At 44.2% G+C, this 20,163-nt stretch overlaps 1 protein-coding gene across 7 annotated transcripts in view; it reads left to right on the forward strand.

Annotated features, from left to right (window-relative positions):
• sema3fb (sema domain, immunoglobulin domain (Ig), short basic domain, secreted, (semaphorin) 3Fb) overlaps window positions 1-20,163 on the forward strand; it is a 54,818-nt gene that overhangs the window by 16,551 nt on the left and 18,104 nt on the right. For 4 of the 7 annotated variants that reach the window (XM_027285475.1, XM_010749121.3, XM_027285480.1 and 1 more), the window contains exons 3-6: window positions 17,541-17,701; window positions 18,070-18,132; window positions 18,604-18,723; window positions 20,044-20,133. In XM_027285475.1, coding sequence (XP_027141276.1) covers window positions 17,541-17,701; window positions 18,070-18,132; window positions 18,604-18,723; window positions 20,044-20,133 — 434 coding nt within the window. The remainder of the gene's footprint in view (window positions 1-17,540; window positions 17,702-18,069; window positions 18,133-18,603; window positions 18,724-20,043; window positions 20,134-20,163) is intronic. The other 3 variants (XM_027285487.1, XM_027285490.1, XM_019267333.2) reach the window with 1 other exon arrangement.

The following is a 20,163-nucleotide window of genomic DNA, read 5'->3' on the forward strand; positions in this document are numbered from 1 at the left end:
CCACATTATGTGGCTGCCAAACGGAGTGTGGTTTCTGCAAACAGTGAAATACAGAATATACGTCACGTCTTTAAAGGATCATTCCAACGTTGCAAGTCTTACTCCCTTGACTATAAGTTGCATGGACTACTGCTGAACACAATCAAACCATAATGCACGGTTTTTAATGTGTTTGTCATCTGTGACATCCACCAACGTCAGTGCAGTGTTGTCAAAATTATGATTACAGGTAAATGCAGGTGAGAGTTGAGAGCAACATGTTTACTACAAGCTATCCAATTCACATCAAGATGTCTGTGTTTGCATGTACTGGTCTAGAGGTTGGGGGTTTTCACAAATAAAACTGAGCATTGTCTTTATCATAGCAATAGTTTTTGGAAAGTTTCAAGCCAAAGGAAATAGATTGTATACAAAACAATGAACACCTGCTTGGAAGAAGAAAAAAAGCATAAAAATGTAATATCCTGTTGTGTGTTTTATGAAAACAAAAAGGTTGGCAGTTATCTGACATGATTTACTGTGAATGGGCTAAAATATACTAGATTACTGCTATGACCCTATAATGGTGATACACACCAATTAATCTCCCACTGTCCCAGTGGTGATACATTACAGTTAATCACATATTATTTCCAAATATTTTCTTTGCAGTTAACTCTCTCTGGCTCAGATACAAACCATACTGATGAATACTCGACATTCTCAAGATAAACTTGCCCGGGGAAGCAGATTACTCTCTCCTCACACCGGAGGTTCCAGAGGAGTGCTGTTTTGACTTGTCTTCACTTAATTGCTGTGTCAATTAAAATATTTTTCAGAAACATCATGCGGGCAGGACAGGGGCCGGGAGGATCGCAAGAGGCTCCGTCTTGTTCACAGCTGTGCATTGCCTGCAGTGTTGATGCAGAGAAAGTGTGCTTGTCTTGCTGGGGAGATAAGATGGTGACCAGCCAAGAACGAGCATTAGGTGTGTTTTCCAGGCCAAATCAGATTAACATATGGTTCTGAGATAGCAGGAACTGAGAGGCACCTTTATCAAGATGTGAAAAATAAAGTGTATAAAGTGAGATAAAGCCTGGTTGGTGTGCTGCTGATTTAGGGAGTGTACCTCTACAAGTAAGATGGACTTTTTAAGAAAATAACAGAGATGTTTAGTGAATTGATAAAGAGCTTAAACACAAGGGAACTGTGTGGCAAAATGATGTGAAAGTTATCGTCATGATTTCCTCTGTATCTACTGTAAAATAATAAGCCAGTGATAACAACTGCTCCACATTGGAGCTGAGTTTTGTTCTCTTTGGAAAATCTAATAATGTTGTCTCTTGGGACAAGAATGACTTGAACCATGATGGCTTTCATACCAGATTGATGGATAATTCCTTCATGATGCAGGGCCACGAAAGAGTGTGAGAACAAGGCAGTTTCCCTTAACACTTGGCCAGTTCTATACGTTAAATCACACATTTCTGTGATATTCTGTACATGCTGTACTGTGCTGTGTTTTGGTGACTGATAGGCCTTTTAAACCAGTGGATGTATCACTAAAACTGAATTTTCTGGATTAAATTTAATCTTCCTCATACTTGTAGCAACGTGTCCCCACCAACACAGGCCGCTGTTTTTAACACCATGTTATGTTTGGTCTGAACACCCACTAAGGTCTTAGCTCCAAAGAGGAGCCCTCAAGCTCCATCAAAGCAGCAGATTGCCTCAAACTGGGATAAAGCAGAGATAACTGCAATTATCTCAGTTACACTTGTCTCCCACTGAAAAAAAAAAACATTTGGACCTGGGATGCCACTCCCCCACTGGTTTCTTGTCTGCACCATCTAGGAATTGACTCTGACCAAAAGCTGTATTTTGGCCACTTTGCAATCCATACTTCCGACCTCTCCCGTAGCTCATTACCCGCTGCCAGAACTGCTCAAGAGGAGGGCTGCAGGGTCACAGCGTAGGATATCCTGCCTGTCAGTCAAATGTCAGGGCTGTCAGGTGTGTCTCGCTGTTGCGGATTTAAACGCAAGTGGGGAAAGATGGACCAGTCATTAAAATCTCACAGGGAGGCCTAGTTTTGATTTTTGCCGCAGCTCAGTGTATTTCCTCAACTGTCAAGCTGTCTGTATGTCTGCAGCCATGTGTGGATGTCTCCTCAGTCACGACTGAGTCGAGAGAGACAGCTTTCCTCAGGGTTAATGAGGAAGAGAGATGATAATGGGAGGACAGAGCTGAGGAACTGTTGAGGGGGGTGTGATCATCTTTTTATTTCTAAAAGTGTTTTCCTTATGTAGCCCCAGTGCTGACCCCTGGTCATGTGGCATTAATATTGTGACCAGTGGATGGACGCAGAGTTTCTGCACACAGAGTAGACGCACCACAGGGGTTAGAGTGGTTTTTAATAAAATGCATGCTGGGGTTACACCACTCTTCCTCTCAGTAGAAGGAATATGTTACTGAAAACACACATCATACAGTGTATTTAGGTTATCTGACTACATTCATCGATGCTTTCTACCTGTCCTGGTCAAAATGGAAAGCAGGCAGTGTGAGCCTGCAGAGGGACATGTATTGTAGTTCAGTGAACTCTCCTCCTCTCCCATTTGCTGCATTCTGCTCATGCCAGCCTCAAAAGTTATAAATGACTGTGGATTCGGGAGCCTTTCATGGGTTTGTGTAGGGGAGTCCCTTTGTAAGCTTCAAATGTTTGGGGTCAAAGCAAGGCTATAATGTACCCAGAAGAATCATGGATGTGTGAAGTGCGAGTTTGTTATTGAAATGATAAAAGGAAGTCCTAGAGGGATAGTATATCATCCCACTCCAAAAAACAACAGAAAGGTTGTTAGAGGGAGTGTGGATCTGTCAAATAAGAAGAGTGAATGTTCAAAAAGATACATAAACCTTTTTTTCCTCCACCTGGTTTGGAGTGCAACGCTACTGGTAAGCGGCAACACTGACCTCTAAGTGCACTCAGTCTCCTGGAGAGATTGTAGCCTGTGACAGACCATGATGCCGCCCCATTAGCTGAGATAAGGCAGGCAGGGATTGAGGAGCTCAGATCAATGAGTCATTACGGGGAGTGCAGAGCTGCTGGCCGCATACGCTGCCAGAGCGGGATTCTTATAGTCGTGGCTTAGTGGCAGCGCAGCCCGCCAATCCCACAGCAGCTTCCCACCAACCTGCAGTGGGGCCATCCTGGTAGAAAAACCCAGCAGGATTTTCTCTGGATTAACGTTTGATTCCATGTCAAATATGTTACCCAGGAATAATAAGAGAGGGCATCAACCTTTTCACCTGACACTTTCTCATATTACCATAGCAGCCAGTATGTTCATTACCTTGACATGGTTTACTATAATTCCCATTTATGGATTCTGCTTTTCTGTGGAATGCAGTGGTTGCACATAAGGCTTGGCGCTCTTCTTTGCCCAGTAGTCTCAGGTCTTCTTTCATGTGAAAAGAGGATTTAGCTTTTATTTGAAAAGAAAACTGGCTGGTACAAGATAGATACTTAACAGGTGTTTTCACCCAGCTGAAATCACTGTTATATCACCTTTCAAGGATCATTCTGGCTCATTACCATTTAAGAGCACACAAAATATAATCATCATAATCTCTAATTATACAGAAAGTATGCGGTAAGTCAAGGGTGAGAGAAAAAGTTCACCTGTATGAAACTACTCTTCCAAATAAGTTTAGCTCACTTTGGACTGCTTGCATTTATTTTGTAGCTGAATTCCCCAAACTACAGAAAGGAGACTCATCAACTGTAATAAATAAATGATCCTTTAATCCATGTATAGTTGCTTTGCCAGGCTCTGCCTCTGGCTCTCATTAAGGCTGACAATTTGTTTAGTGCCCATAATGAATAGAACGATTAGGATGCGCTTGCAACAGTGACATCACCGAGTGAGCAGACAATAGTCACTTGTTTGTGGGCATCATGTGTGACCAACAACATTTTCCTTACACTGTTACACTGTCCCCATGTTGGCAGATGACAGCGGGAGAGATGAAGTTTTGTTGGTGCAGTTTCTCCTGCATAGGCTGCCCACTTAAAATGCCCTCTCTTCCCTGAGGCTGCCTGTTCCCTTCATAGCCACTCCTCTGTGTTGCTCTCTGACTACTTTTTGGCTGATATTGATCAAACCTGAAATTAGAGCCCTTAAGTGAATGTGTAAGAAGTCTTGGTAATCAATGATTGACAGTTGGTATCTCCCTCATCAAGGTCACTTTGCCAATTTCAGTTTGTGGGAGAGCTGCAGGGCAGTCAAGTGATGAGTGAGAAAGAAGGTTTTGTTTTGCCTCTTTGGATTTTGCCAAGAGGTGGAGCTGAGACGATGACTTTCAATCAAAGCAGTATTTCAGCTCCAAGAGCAGGACGGAACGCGGCAGAGAGGAGAAAAAAAAAACGATCTTTGTGCCGCTAGCATATCTTCACCCGGCTAGACATAATGCTGCTGGGAGGTGCTGTTTCAGTCCGCCATTACAGCTTAAGCTAAATGAACTGAGACACAACCATGAATGAGTAAATCACACTTTTGGGTGTATTATTCTTAGCCATTTGATTCCTGTAATATATACACATTGTTGAAAAGACGATGTATAGCCGTGTAGTTAGAGCTCAGCCCAGACAACCTGTGGAGTGTCATTTCACCTCAAAAAGTTACTCCATGTTACTGTTAAACCCGGTTGCACCTGAAGGCTTTAAATACATTTTGACAAGCACATTTCCTCTTAATGTGTTGAAATAAAAGCTGGTGTCTAAATGAGACCATGCTGTGCTGTCAGCGAAAGTTAAGATCCGTCAGGTCCCCTCCTTATTTAAGATTACAGGTCTGTATTGCTGCTGGTGCAGACAGGCAGCAGAGTTTTGCTCATAAGGGTCTCACCTCTTGGGATTAATTCTGTTTGGCTGGGAATGTGAGAAAAAAAAGAGAAGCCTCCCCTGATTTAGAAAGCATATTGCCTGAGTTGGGAAAGAAATTAAATGTTTATGTGGGGCCGTGCTGAGGGGGTTTGAATGGAAGAGAACGAGGATGCTTTGGCGTTGTGTCTCTCTTTTTCTGTCCGAGGGCTGAGGTTTTGGTCAACACTGCCAAAGCAAACACCTCCATAGTCCACCACAGAGGAACCAATATGAACCTTTCACACACTTCTTGCTTTCGCTTCTTCTGTATCTCCCATTTGGATTTAGCTCATTTGCTGCATGTGCAAGGGAACCTCTCTAATGGCCGCTTTTAATTTGTAGCCATTACAGCGTTTTTTGCATCTCATGATTACATTGTGTTTGAATTTCCAGCTGCTAAACCACTTGTTGTGTGCAAAGAACTTAACTAGCGTGTGTACATGTGCATGCTATGCATGTTATCTGTACGTGTGTGTGTGAGAGAGACAGAGGGATGAGGCCCAAGAAGTCATGCACACACACACATGCACACACATCTCTCTCTCACCCACTCTGTCTGCTTCGCTCTTTATCCATCTCCTGCAGTTATCGGCTGATTTTATCACCCTGTTAGCTGCAGGGAGATTACCAGTGACAAACTGGGATGGCTAAATCGGCTTGCTAAACTCACTGACCCTGCAACCCCCCCCCGTGCCACTATCTCCTTAACGCCACCTTACATGGGCGTAGAGTGTGGGCTGCCAAAATAACTAATCCTAACACAGATAAAGCTTGGAGGAACAATCTAGGTAAAGACTGAATTAAAATGATGAACACCCAAAAATCAGGGGCATGTAATACACTCACATAGTGCAAGTTACTGTGTTAAATAGAGGCATAGAAATGTTGATAACACCTGCAGAATGACAGTAAACATGCACACATTAATTTGTAAATGTTCCAAAATTCTGGATTACACTTTCAAGCAATGCCACTCAGACTAGAACCCCTGAAAAGACCTAGACACATACTAAATCAGTCAGTTGAGGACAGCCTCTCCAACCAGATTGATTCCTTGTATCTTCAGGGAACCTATTATCTTGCTCTGACTTCGAAAGAGGATAAGAGTTCAGAGTCTTAGAAGGCCCTTAAAACGGCCGTGGTTTACGGACAGCAGGCTTAGAACATCAGAGAGCGCGATGGAATCAGTGTTCAGACCTATTTGCTGACTTCACTAACCTCTTACTAAAGGTCTCCTTCAGTGGCTGCAAAACCGTGCTAAAAATGAAAGTTGGGGTAGGATTATACCTCGCATGATGTGTCGGAAGTCAAATGTGTTTAGAGCTGTTCTGAAAAGCTACATTGGAGGGTGGAGTCATGGGGGCGATCCTGGCTCCTTTCTCATCTCCGCACAGCTTGCCAATAAAGTGGGTGTGAAAGTTGGATGCAGAAAGTTATCCCTAATACGATGTCGGAAAGGTGTGGGTGGAGGGGGTTTCCGAAGCTATTCATCCATCCAACAAGCACTACTGAAGAAGCATACTGGCAGACCCTCCATGTGACCCTACGTTCCCATGGGAGCGTGTCTTTTATAGATGCCGACAGTTTTGGGCTTCCCCTTGGCTGACGGACCCGGAGAGGCAGCGGCAGTGGGGAACACAAAGCTGTTTATAAAAGGCTAATCACCTTTATTTCAGATGAGCGCCCTTTGAAAAGAGAAAGTAAATGATGAGGCAAAATGTGATGACAATGCTGTGGAAAAGTGGGATTTATTTTCTAATCCCACTTCCCGTCCCCAAGGCCTGGGAATCAGGAACGCATCGGAACTCAACTGGTCGCCTGCCTCTGTTCAAAGAAGGGATGAACGTGAGGGATGTCCATCAGCATTCTGCTTCCATCAGCATCATCTGTCTCTTGTCATGTATTACTGATGATAGGCCAGAGAGACTCCACATGGCAAATACATTGAATATTGATTAATAAAAAACATTCTTGTAAATGCTTTCTTTTGCACTGGTTCAAGAATGACCACCTGTGGAGACTTTTCTAAAAAAAGGTTTAAAAATTGCCAAAATTGCTTTCCTGTCCCAACCCACAACCTCTTCTTCCCCCTGCCCCCCCAAGGAACAGGAAGATAAGCACTGAGGTGGCACTTGCATTTATTGTGGGTGAAGCAGCAGTGGGAGCCTGGTGGGAGGGAGAGACCTGGAGCAGGGCCACAATGGCTGCTGTCACAATCTGTCCTGCCTTCCTGTCATTCTCAGGAAGAGGCTGGAACAACTGGCCTCCCACACTGTGACCCCACACTGTTCCAACAAATAAGGCATTCATAACCACGGGGCATGATAGTGGCTCACTGGTGTCACATACATTAGGTTACCATATCCTGTGTCTGTTCAATTGTAAATCTTTCACTTGCCTGTCAGGATGCACCTGAGAGACACGACGATGAATTGTCGCATTGAGACATTTTTCAGCTCTGCCTGACGTAGTTTTCTCAGTGGTGGATCCAAGCTGCCAAGAAGCATTTTTCTCTAAATTTTCTGTTTTCAAGAAAAGAATGTTGCTCCATTGGTACAAATAAAACTATCAGTTACTTTCTTTCTTGGGATGGAAACTGCTTGGACTGTAGAGGATTCAGACTTACTTTAGCAGAGCTCAGTGTAGAAAACAGTCGACACAAAGTTAATAACGAAAAAAGAAAACTGAAAACCTCAGGTGGAAGTCAGCCTGTGGCATCTTTAACTTGGCTTTTTGATGCAATTTATTGAGTTGTTGACATTAGCATAAGCTATTCTCTGTCATGCCAGAAATATCACAAAGATCAACATTTAATAATATTTATGAGAGACGGTTTCATTCATGATGGAAAGTAAATATTTTTCCATGGAACACCCTGAGGACACAAACTGACAGATCCGCTGTAGATTCAACTATAAGAAAATCACTTTGGTGCTGACATCAGCTTTTGTAACTTTGAACACAGCTGAACTTAGAGGCTGCATTTGTGGCACGAAGTGCCGCGAGACAGTAGATTCTTTCTGTCCTTAAACAATCTTTGAGTGTAGTTCTGTTTGAGGTTAAACACAGAAGGGTTTCTGTATTTGAGCCTTGAGTCTGAGTTTAATACTTCTCTGTTTTTACTAGCTTTAACATTTTACAGAGAGAGGGAGCCTGAGAGAGATCCATCTTTATTCCAACAAGGCTGAGCTGGTCTCAAAGCCCCCAGGTGCACCACCCTCTGGAACCACACAGCAGAATCAGAGAGTGTGTCTCTGCCTCTGAGTGTGTCCAGTGTGTGGAGAATTATAGTCTGTCTTGAAGCTGAGACATGCCAGGTTAAGATAAGTGGGGGACTCAGGGCTTCAAGTTTAGTCTTCGTGGCTGCTCCCTCTAAATTCTGCAGTGCTGTTCCTTTGTTCCTCCGATACAAACACTTGAGTGCATGCTTCCCTGCTACCTCCTGTGGCTTCTGTGCTAAATAAGCATTAAAATGAATTTACCATGCTAAATGTACTCAGGAAACCAGAAGGTATGCATATAACCTGTGGCTAGACAGATACCATATACCAGTGATTCATTGGTTCACAGGGTGTAGTAATTTACAGTCTAGTGCATGTGGATCTCTGGTGAGCTGGAACTCAGGGCTGGGATGTGTTAGAGTGATGGAAAAGAGGTTACTACCCTGAGCCCAGTGAGTCATGTACACTTTCTCCTTCTTTCTTTCCTTTAACCTCCATTGAACACAGGAGCATTGCAATTCTGGACAGGCCGTGCCAGTAATGCCACTTTACCCCAGGCAATCCCTGTTTCCTGATTCCACTCAGGCTGAGGGGAGATAACCCTGACCCTGAGCTAATCCCAGATTAAACCAGAACATAAAGCACTGCCACTGCTGACCGGTGACCTCTGACCTCCTCATGTCTTCTGGCCCAGGTTGTATCAGCCCTGCTGACCAGCATTTGTGCAATTTAAAATAATCTGATTTCAGATTGCTTTGGATGGAGGCAGCAACCAGTAACATTTTGGTCCCCTGTGACTGAGAAATGCAACTGATTCTATTGAGGTTGCAAAATGTTAGCGGGAATTGACATGTGGGATGGGAATGGGGCAATATGTGTCACTGTCGGGCTGGAGACTGTGAATAAAACACACGTCAGTTAAAACAGAGCCATGTTTGTGCAGATGTGTGCGATTAGATCAAGACTCTCATGGGAGGATCTCCTTCCCTACTAGCTCTCCACATTTCACATCCTCCTCAGCTGGATCTCTACCTTTATGCGTGTCTGTTAAATTGAGGAAGGAAGGTGTTCATTTCTTTGAGAGAGAGTCAGGTCCAGAGGTGCACATTATTGGCTCTGAATGTATGAAGGTCTCCAGTTTCAGGTCTAAACAAGGGGAGGAAGGGACACCGATGGTATGTGTGATTTAAGTTTTGGTCATAAATTCCTCATTGTTTGTGTTGTTCAAGAGATTCTGTAGCAGAGCACATCTGTCTGGTGTTACAAGAGTTTAAATGAAAATGGAGACAAATGTGTACATCCTCCCCCACCCCCTGCACCCTCTTTGCCTGTCCGTCAACGCGGTGGGTTTGGCAGGCAGCAGGAGAGGGACTTAGGTGATTGGAGCCAGAGGCCCTATGATAAGGCCATCTCTCCGCGTGAGAGCTCATCAGAGCTGACAGTGAATACAAATTGGTGCCATTAGTGTGTGGGGGGGCAGTTGGACAGAGGAGGGGCGGGGCACTACAGTGGCTCCTAATTATAGAGTGGGTGAGCCCCTCAGGTCGAAGGGGAGCGGGTAAGTGCAGGGGGGGTGATGGTAACGAGGTGGCGATGGCGGCAAACAGTAAGGTGTCATGTCTCACAGAGCATCATGGTGGCAACTTCTGGACACCGTGCGGTGCTTAATGATGTGTGATATGGGAGCACTTTAAGTGCATATCCATTATGATGGATCACATTCAACATGTGTGGAGACAAGAGAGGGTCGTAGCTTTTCCCCTGCGAGGGAGCTCACAGCAACAGAATACAAACAACATGCCATGAATAGCTAAGCAGCTTCTCTTTATTGTGGTTTAAGAGCTGGTGAAGCCCGGCAGGAAGTCAAATCACTTATTTGCAATTATAATTTGATGCAGTGTCAGATAACAGTGGCACATTTGATGTGTCTGAATAATGTTTTGGGGATTACTATAATTAAAATATACAGGGTCTTGATGTGGCATCCATTATGACTGTAGCAAAAAGCACCATTTTTCTCCATAATGATGGTTTCACCAGACTCCAAATCAGAAAGGGAAGTCTAAAAGAGGAAAACTTATTTTAGCTTTAGTTCCTAAGTGGACCATCATCAAGGGTTAAGTTACTCTTTGAACTCAGACGGATAATCAGGATGATGATGACAGTGATTTATACAGTGTTTTCAGTTTTGCAATAACTTTGGTGATTAGTCATGTAATGCCATTCTTGGTGTCATGCCTGGTTAATTTCAACAAGTTTGAAGTAAGGTGATAAAGAGCCAAGTTGCTTGTGTTGATGGTTTGTATGTATGGGGCAGGTGTTTGTACAGGCATGCTGTTATGTCTGTGTTTTCTCTCCTAGCAGCAAGCTGCAGAGCCTGTCGCTCCTCCCAAGGTACACACACACACACATGCACGCACACACACAGGAATCAGCAAAGCTTGACCACGTCGCTGAGAGTGCATCACAAAAGATTACCATTCCTTTACGGGGCAGGCTCTTTGGCATTACCAGCGGGTCAGATCATATCTCTGGATCCTGTGCCCGTGCATATTTGTTATCTGCTGAATGACACATCCTATCTGATGTGACACAGTGGCCAGGCCTCTGACCGCTTTTATTATACTCCGCCCCACCGAGCGACTAAGCTGAGGCGAGTAGCTGCCGTGTTCACATGCTGTTATCGTTCCTTTTCATTTAGCAGCACGGCTAACCTCATACCCGCTCTCCAGTAATCACACGGGCATTCTTTAACAACTGTGTCACTTCTCTGCTGGCTTTGAAGCGTGCAGCTTACACAAACCCAAATAACTCCTGTAAATGTTTGACATGTAGACAAGTTGTGTTGAAAAGAGCTGTTGAATGAGAGTGAAGGAAGGCGCGGTGGGCCCAGCTTGGCTGATTAGAAGCGTCTGCTAACAAGATAGCAACACAGGTGCCAGTTTGAGCCCCTCCATAGGGCCACACACTTGTCCATATGCAGCAGAAGGTTCTTTAATCTCCATCATGATGAGAGATGTGAGATCAGTGATCGCCCCTATATTAGGCACTTCCTTATCGAGCATATACAGGAAATCACTGTGAGGAAGTTTCACGAGATTAAGATAAGAGACAGAATCACAAGCGCTCTCTGAGATACAGGCATCTGGACATAAGCCAACTCCACTCCTACTGTGTACATCCAGTGAAATCTCATCATTTAAAATAAATAAACTGTAGAGAGCACATCTGAAAAAACACATTTTGTGAGATTTACACACAAGAAGCTGATGCATAAGAAGATACCCTACGGCTTTGTGAGGACACTTTGTCAGGTTGTAAGAAGGTGCAAATTCATTTACACCCAACAGTTAAATGCCACACAATACAGCAAGTCAGTATGCTCAGATAAAATTTGTTTTAACTAATTTTCCTAACATATTCATATCAGACCATAGCATCATCCACCGAGAGCGATTGGCATCCTTCTAATAGAAAACAGAAATGTGCTGAAGCAACATTAGAAGGTCATGTTACAGTAGGATGAAGACAGATTGAAACAGTCCTCCCTGATCACACAGCAGATAGCAGCTGCCCCGTGCACTCCCTCTCACCCTGATTCTCAGGTTCGTCTTCACTGTTTCTGCCAAACATAACAAACAACCTTTACACAGGTACATGGGCATCAGACTGACTGGGACTAAATGAATGAGAGTCTGTCATGTCGAGCAAGCCCTTTTTCATCTTGTGGCACTGTCGCCTTTGGTGTCTCAGCTCATCACTGCTCCTCGGTAAAGGTTCAGCCAACCGTTCAGTTAAAAAAACAAAAAAACGTGTCTGAATCTATTTTGTGCAGAGCTCCGTCATAGCTGCTGAAGTGAAGCGTGCCTTCTGAAGAGCAATAAGACTTAACTGTCTTAACGGGAGTTTTTCCTCCTCTGCACTGACAGCATTCAAAATATTTGGCCAGGATTCCTGACAAGAGCTGTCTTTGATGTGTGAGAGCATGCCACCACCCTCCCCTTCTCCCTACTCCCCCCTTAAACACCCTAATTATCACTCCTGCCACTTCGGAGCATGTGAACTAACACACCTTTTTTTGATGGGTTGGAAACTGCCTCAGGACGCTGCTCAGGTAGTGCAGCTTGTTTATGATATGCCAGGGGCTAACAGTATATTTCTGTCACAGCCTTAGAAGACTGGATTAAACACCATTTAGCACAAGCTGTAGTGTTATTTCACTGCAATAGATCATAGCATATGTGCTCCATCTTTTAGTGCCTCACTGTGATCTTTGGACAGAAGGACGGGCTGATGCGGTGGCTGCAGTTTCTAATTATCAGCTGCACGTTCCACAAGGGAAAACCACAGACCTGTGAATCGAGCAGGTGATTGCTCCACACTTTGCTCCACATTGCTCATCGCTCCCTTCCTGCTCAGCGTCAAAGCAACAGACCGCAAACTTTTGTCTCTTCCCACAACCATCCCCCATCCTCTTTGCCTTCAGTAGTTCTCTACAGGGACTAGTGCAGGCTTCAAGCAGCAACATGCTCTGCACTGTCATTGGCAGCAGTCTGCACTTTTAATTTACCCAATTTGAAACCAGAGAAATATGCAGCGGGGTGGAACACCCATATCAGTGTCATGTCGTGAGTGTGTGCTGTGCTGTCAAGTGGCAGGATGTCTATTTACCCCCTCTCAATTCTCTCTCTCTCTTCGATGTTTTGTTTAAATACACAGTCCAGAGTTTTCCATGATCCAATCACTTCCCCAAAATGCTCCTTGTGAGTTTGCCAGGAAAGTTATGAGTGGGGTTGGCTGTGTACTGTTAAGTCACGCTGCATGCAGTAAGCGTTCCTTAATGAGAGGAAGTTCTGATGTTACCGGCAGAGTAGGATGCATTAACAGCTGAATATGATACATAAAATCCAGTCATCCCTTTCCCTTGTGTGAATGTGTGGTGGGAAATCATTTCATATAAGACAGTATTAACCAGTGTGCTTTCTTATTTCTGGAGATGTGATCTTGAGAGTGCACTGCATGCCAGTGAACTTTTCCTGTCCAAACATATATCCAAAGTAAACTCGGCCCGTTGGCTATTAATTTAAGATGGAGAGATATGCTATAACATGCAGGCCTGCAGCCCCTGAGATCACCGTCAGCAGCCAAGTATTCTCTCAGGAGGAGGAGGGCTGGCTCAGTCTGACAGTGAGGCATATCTCTCTTCTGTGCTTCTATACCTCATTTAACCAGGCAAGCTGACAAAAATACATTCTTATTTATAATGCCTCTGAGCAGGGGGCTTTAATTGTATGGTGGGACACATCCAGTGCTTCTCAGTACAACCACCGTATTATACTACAGGCCACTGAGCAGCTCCACTGCAGCAGCAGAGGGTTTTTAAGCACAAGACTGCAAACATGCATGCATGACATTAATGTGCACACGGAAAGACTGTTTTGCATTCACCAGACCAGAATTTACAGGTACTCAGTCGCAGCAACATGTTTTCAATCTGACAAATTTAATCTAATTATTGCAACAAAAACATATTGGCCAAAAGATAAAATAAACCATCTGTGTACTTTTCACTATTTGGCTCCTTGTTTTAGTGTTGGCCCACTTTCACTGCTACTGGATAGACTTTCCTGCTCAACAAATCAGCATTTTTTTCAACCACATTTGTAGTTGACATTCCTGCAGTTGTACACACCAGAACTTCGCGCTCGGTGAGAAAGCGGTTTAGGTGGTGCAGGCAATGGTGTGTGTGAGATGGTGTGTAAGGATAAAAACGCTTTTTAAGGGTGTTGGTGCATAGAAAGTCCCATGAGTATTTATTAGAAGCATTTGTGTGTGTGTGTACATGTATGTAGAATACAAGTTGATGCAGAGAATTGATGCTTTTAAAACGAAATATTGGACAATGAGTTGTGAGGCAGTGAATTTGACTTTAATGTTGAATAAGCTGGGATTGGAACCACAAGGTACAGATACATGATGCAATTGTATTTAAATAATTTGTTGTGCTCAAGTACAGTACTCAAGTAAATGTACCACTGATTGTATAAAGCACATGAGAAGAGCTCTGCCTTATCTACCTCCATCTACCTTATCAGAAACTTCATGGTGTCTCTCACATGTAGTTGGCTCTGGTGCAGGCCTTGAACTTGAATGTGTTCAGGACTCATCTTACTCACCTCGTTGTTCTCAAACACTAGCAGAAACCTTTTCTTGCAGCCAAAGCAGGGTGTTGAGTTGTGGGAACCGGCAGTGGGCTGTGTCAGCCAGCAGCACCTTGAGATGCTGGGAGAGAGGGCAGGATTGTCTGTGTTCAGTAGACTGAGGAGAGTGGACCGGATTGCCTCTCACTAGTGGACTGAGAGGTCTGAGGTCCCTTCTGTGCAGTCACTTAACTTTCTGTGTACTACTACACATGCACTAGTAGGATTGAAAATGAGAAGAAAAAAAAATGAGAGAGGACAAATTAACTGGCCTCTGCTTATTTGTATGCAAGCGATGGGTGCTAGCATAACAAAAGTCTGTGAATGAGTGAGAGTAAAGGCAGAGACATTGAGTATGAGGATCGGGTTCCCTCACCGGCTTACTTTCACCTCTAATAGAGCCATTGCCATTCCACAGGGGGAAGTGGAACATTCCCCAAAACAAAGCGCCTGCTGTGTGTGTGCAGACCCCCCAGAGTGAACCTAAACCGTACACGCAGTAATGGGCTACTTTAAGAGTTTATCTGGCTCTAATAGACACACTTGTACACTGCTCCCAGCCTCTAAATCTCCAGGATAAGTCTGTGTGTGCGGAAAATGCTGTCATGCCCTAATGTGGCTGACAAAGAGCACAGTAGTTCAGCCTTTCCTGTTGGAATTGTAATCTCTGAGTATGTAGTTGTGTGTTGCAGGGAAATCAGTGCATTGAGCGTGCAGTCGCATATATCTGAGCTCAATGATATGTGAGTGCTTGAATAGATCGGTGATCTTTATACAAATTTCATAGTCACATGAAACTTAGCTTACTCTCTATATTTGTTATTAATGTAGGAAAAATATGCTACTTTTAACACAAACCTACAAATTCCTCTTTATCTTTTCAATGGAGGCGCCGCAAGAGCCACTCCTCTGCATCTTGGTCTGGCAAAGAGCAGCCCAGTCTCTCTGCATGGCTTTCCAGAGCTGATTGTGACTGGGTGTTTGCCTGGCACCAGACCCAGTCCAGAGACCTGCTGGGCTTGTTTCCACAGGCGGCCTGACCTCCAGAGCAGTGTAGCAGCTGAGTTCAATCTGCTGCCATTATATGTCCTCGATCAACATTTCATAGGAACACAATGGCATGTGCCCCTGCCTGAGGCGATGGTTGACTTTGGGACTGAATTGAGAAAGGCTGACAGAATGGGGAATGAGGTCTAACAGCTAGAATGACTTCAGATTTCTTACTCGCTTTTTCTTTCTTTCTTTCTTTAACTCGTGGTGAGGGGTTTCAACACTGTTATATTCATGCTTCTAGAAGGCCCAGTGGCATTTATGCTTCAGCGTGAGCTGCATATGTAAATGTGCAGTACACAACCTGAAAATGTCTTACATAGTTAAAGAGACATGTTGTTATTTTATAATAAAAGTTTAAGGTTTTCTGCAACAACACCATCATCTGACAGGTGTAGCTCTCCATGGTGTGGTGTACATTGTAGTTAGATATGGAGGATAAGATGCCTACCTGTGCATTATCATGTAATTATTAGATGAGATTACATGCATGTTAGGCTTTCTATAGGGTGTGTTGTTACTATGCACTGCTCACATTCCCTCTTCAGCTGACAGATGGTCCCATCCAGTTACCTTTCGACACCAAACACACTGAGAAGTTGCTGACAACCTGCCTTCGGAAAGGGCTTTGACTGGCCCTCGGAATGTGTGTGTGTGTGTGTGTGCGCGCACAATGCGTTCTTATCCAATGTGTCTCACTCTATCGGCACACACACATAAACACAGCAAGAGTGTATTGGGACTCATCATTCAACTTGAGTCCAACACAAATAATCACAGGGTCCAACCACATGTTGCAGCTCCTCTATTATAGGCTCTGACAGCTGTCAATCACTCTTCTGACCTGTAAACATTCCTTTGGTGGGTACAGTTATTAAATCAAACTGTACAAATATAGCAGATCTAATGATATTAATCTTGGCTTATTGACGTAACTCAGCGTTAAATTTAGATCTGGCTGGAAAGACTGGTAATATCAGATTCCATAGGGGGTCTGTTTAAAAAGGTCTCTAGATGGTGTTTATTTTAAGGCCCAATGGTGGGCATGTTGATGGCTTTGCATGCTTTGGTGTCCAGACCTCTCCTGAAACCACCTAACAACCTCAAAGGAATGTTTCTTAGTAACTTCAAACATACTGAACATGACTTCACATACAGAGCCAGCGTGTGGTCATTCATCAACTGCCTGAAACATTTTCAAATCTAGAAATAGTTCATATTTTTCTAAGACTAAGGTGTTGCTTTTAAGGTCTGACACCCCACGTCGACTACATATCACACTTCCTATCTTTTATTAGACACTGGCACACCTCTGTTCTGATATATCATTTGTAAACAGTCAAACAAACTTAACTGTATTTGACAGCGTATCCTCTGGTTTCCCTTCACCACATTTAAGCTGCTAAATCAACACAAAAGAACTCAGAGTAACCTCAAAGTGCGGCTCTCTGTTACTGCTTTCTGTGGTCTGCTGGTTGTAGAATAAAGCTAAACAGTGAAACGGGACTTTCCTGCTGTTTGAGTAAAACCTCTGTGTTTGTCCAGCAATATGTGAATGCCACCCTCTAATGCCTCTCCCCTATAGATTGTGGAGGAGTGTGTTTGTCTATGGTGTGGCATGGGGCCTTTGCCTCTCTGCCCTGTCTGTACGTGGTTGCTGAACCAAGAAGAAACACTCAAACAAACACTCCAGCACAGAGACACAGAGAGATTTAGGAAGATTGGGTTGCTCTCAACATGAAAGGACGTGTCGATTGCATTGTGTTTCCAAATGCACACACTGTCCAAACCCATTTAACCTCAGTATATCTACCTTATTCTAACTTCTATATGGTGCGAACTTAGAGTAAACATCATATCTAACTGTCAAACTACTTTGTCTGTCTTCTCTGCCTTCTCACTTCCAGTCAAATACAGCCCATGATGAGAGACTTTTCAGATCTTCTGATCCACTCGGGTGGTATTAAGCCATCAACACAGTGTGACAGACTCTCAGTAGCACTTGTGTCTAAAGTGCAGTGTTAAGTTACAGCAGTGTTGGTGGAAAACCATCAGATAACTCAGGAGTGGCATGAAGAATGTGTCAGTTGTGTACGCATGTGTGGGTGAAAATGTGCATGTGCACCGCAGCTGTCCTTTAATGAATATATTTCTGTCTCCAAACAGAGCTGAGATCCACTGGTACTGCTCATCACTTCGCCTACCTCCTCAACACATCCGACTACCGGATCCTGCGTATGGATGAGGACCATGACCGCATGTACATTGGAAGCAAGGATCACATCCTGTCCCTGGACCTCCATGACATCAACAAGGACCCACATATTGTAAGACCATTCCCATGCCCCACCTTCCCACACCCCAAACTCTGGCCCCACAAATGGCCTGTTATATTGGGATGAAGCGAGCCCCTATACCTCAGAGCTACAACAGCTGCCCCCAGGGCAAAATATTCGGTTCTATTGCCCCAGCAGCAGACATTTTGATTAGCTCACATCTAGTTTTTGTTGGAGTGCACTTTTTCTGGTGTCGGGTCATTAAAACGCTGTAATTGGCTTATGACAATCCCAAAAGGACTAATATTAGCCTGGGTGGATATCCCTTTTGCAATTTTAGTCCAGAGATCTCATAATTGCCAGTGATGTATAACGGGTTGCAATGTAACTATAAAATGTCCTCTGTTCCCCCCTGGCAGATCCACTGGCCAGTGTCCGAACGAAGAAGGATGGAGTGCCTCGTGAGTGGGAAGGATGCCAATGTAAGTATGCCTGTTGACTGCACTCATAACCTCAGCAGGGTCGTTCCGCAGTTGATTTGCATCAACTTTATAGATGGAAAAAAGAAAAGATGTAGTTTACGCGTACAGCTCCATCCTTTGTGCACTTTGGCTTTAATGTGAGGGACCTGTAAAAATGGCATTCACCTGTAGGGTTCGGACTTGGCCCAGTAAAAGTGCTGGTTCCCTTCTGTCTAGCCAAGGAGACAGGAATGGATTGCAGCAGACAAGCCCCATCAATCTCACCTTCATCCTCTCTGCCAAGCTTGGGTGGGGAGAACAACACTACTGGCTGATAGTTTGATATATTTTCCAAATATATATATAGAAGCACATAATTATGGGATTCTTTTTTTATCACTTAGGCTAAATCTGCAGGAGGTGCACCAGTAAAAAAAATTGTATGAATGGCCTTTCAGTCAGATTTATTGCATTTATTGACTGTGTCTCCAGGAGGAGTGTGCAAACTTCATCCGTCTGATCGAGCCATGGAACCGGACCCAGCTGTACGTCTGTGGGACAGGAGCTTACAATCCAGTCTGTACCTTTGTCAACCGTGGCCGCAAACCTCAGGTTAGGATTCTAGATTTGAGAAATGTACACACCAAGAAAGTGTTCTCTTAGTACATCAACTCAGAAAACAGCTTTCTTGATTTGCATCATGAACGGCAGAGCTCAGCCTCTCCATTTTATTTCTCTTACCTAAGCTTCTTGCTCTACATCCACCTTACGCTAGGTTGCCTTTACAATGATTTTCCTCCATCATTAAGCCTGCTCATGGTACCATGTCTCTGCGTCTTGCAAAACAGCCAGCGCAGCTTCACCAGCGCACAGCTGTCATCCCCAGTGAGCTGTTAAAGCTACTCTGTTTAGTCTCAGTGTTTAATGGGACCTCTTGAATTTCCTAAACCAAGCCAGGCATCGCTACCTCACCATACTCCCCTTTAACACCTCACGCTTCTTTAAATATCACACTTGTTCACTAATGATGACCGTGGGACTTTTTAAAAAAAGGTTAAATGAAAAGTAAATTTCCCACCGGACTCTCCCCAGAGATATGCAGTATGGTGCAGAGAACTTGCAACAGTAAGCGTGGCTTGCACGAGTCCCTCGTTGCATCCAGTTCCTACATGACCCTTTACTAACGAAGGGCTTCCACCCATTCACTCCCCTATCCATCCACCCCTTCATGCTTCCATCCAGGCCACCCGCCAGCCTCCACCATGTGAGACGTTGGGTAATTGGAAGTGGGAGCTCCCATTATGGGGTGCCGGTGGAATGTTCCAGTTCTAGTCCATTAATGAGAGGGCTGTGTTTTTCTCCATCACATTGAACGGGACAGGTCTGAGTCGTCCCCCCAATGACCACCTTTTTCAGCTGGGCTGGGGAGTTAACTATGATTGCAAAAACATGAAATGATATACGCTACACAGATGCATGCACACACATAAGGAAACTTATTTTGTCCTTATTAATTCAACATTCAGACTGAATATCATTTGATTACACTACTACAGGGTATATTCTTAAGTTCTCCAGTGCTGGAAGTAGGAGCCTTGTAGCATTTGTAAACTGTAATAACCAAATGTTTAACTTTGGCAGCAGCTTTGAGGGGGAATGTATGTAGCAAACTGTGAAAGCCTTTATTGACTCAACCACAGGACAGAGAACTATTGTTGCCTTTTCCACCATCTGGTCAAATAAAGCTACACACATTCCCTTAACAATCTTGCACACATATATTTTCCTCATGCACTTGCATTATATTAATTACAATAGCATTGGTTTGTGGACATTCTCACTGCCTCTGGAAGATTGAAACGATTGAAGGTCCATTGATCCTTCCTCATCAGTGGCGTAACATCCAGACTGTGTTGCTGTCTCCCGTTTTAGACGTCCATGTATCTGCAGATGGCCCAGGCCAGAGGAAGGGCTAGCCGCGCAGCTGAACCCAGCGCGGTGCACGAGACACTTGGATTAAAGGTGCGATGTGGGCCCTGTCTGCACCGCAGC

Source organism: Larimichthys crocea, chromosome I (assembly GCF_000972845.2).
Source record: "Larimichthys crocea isolate SSNF chromosome I, L_crocea_2.0, whole genome shotgun sequence".
NCBI classification, from domain to species: domain Eukaryota; kingdom Metazoa; phylum Chordata; class Actinopteri; family Sciaenidae; genus Larimichthys; species Larimichthys crocea.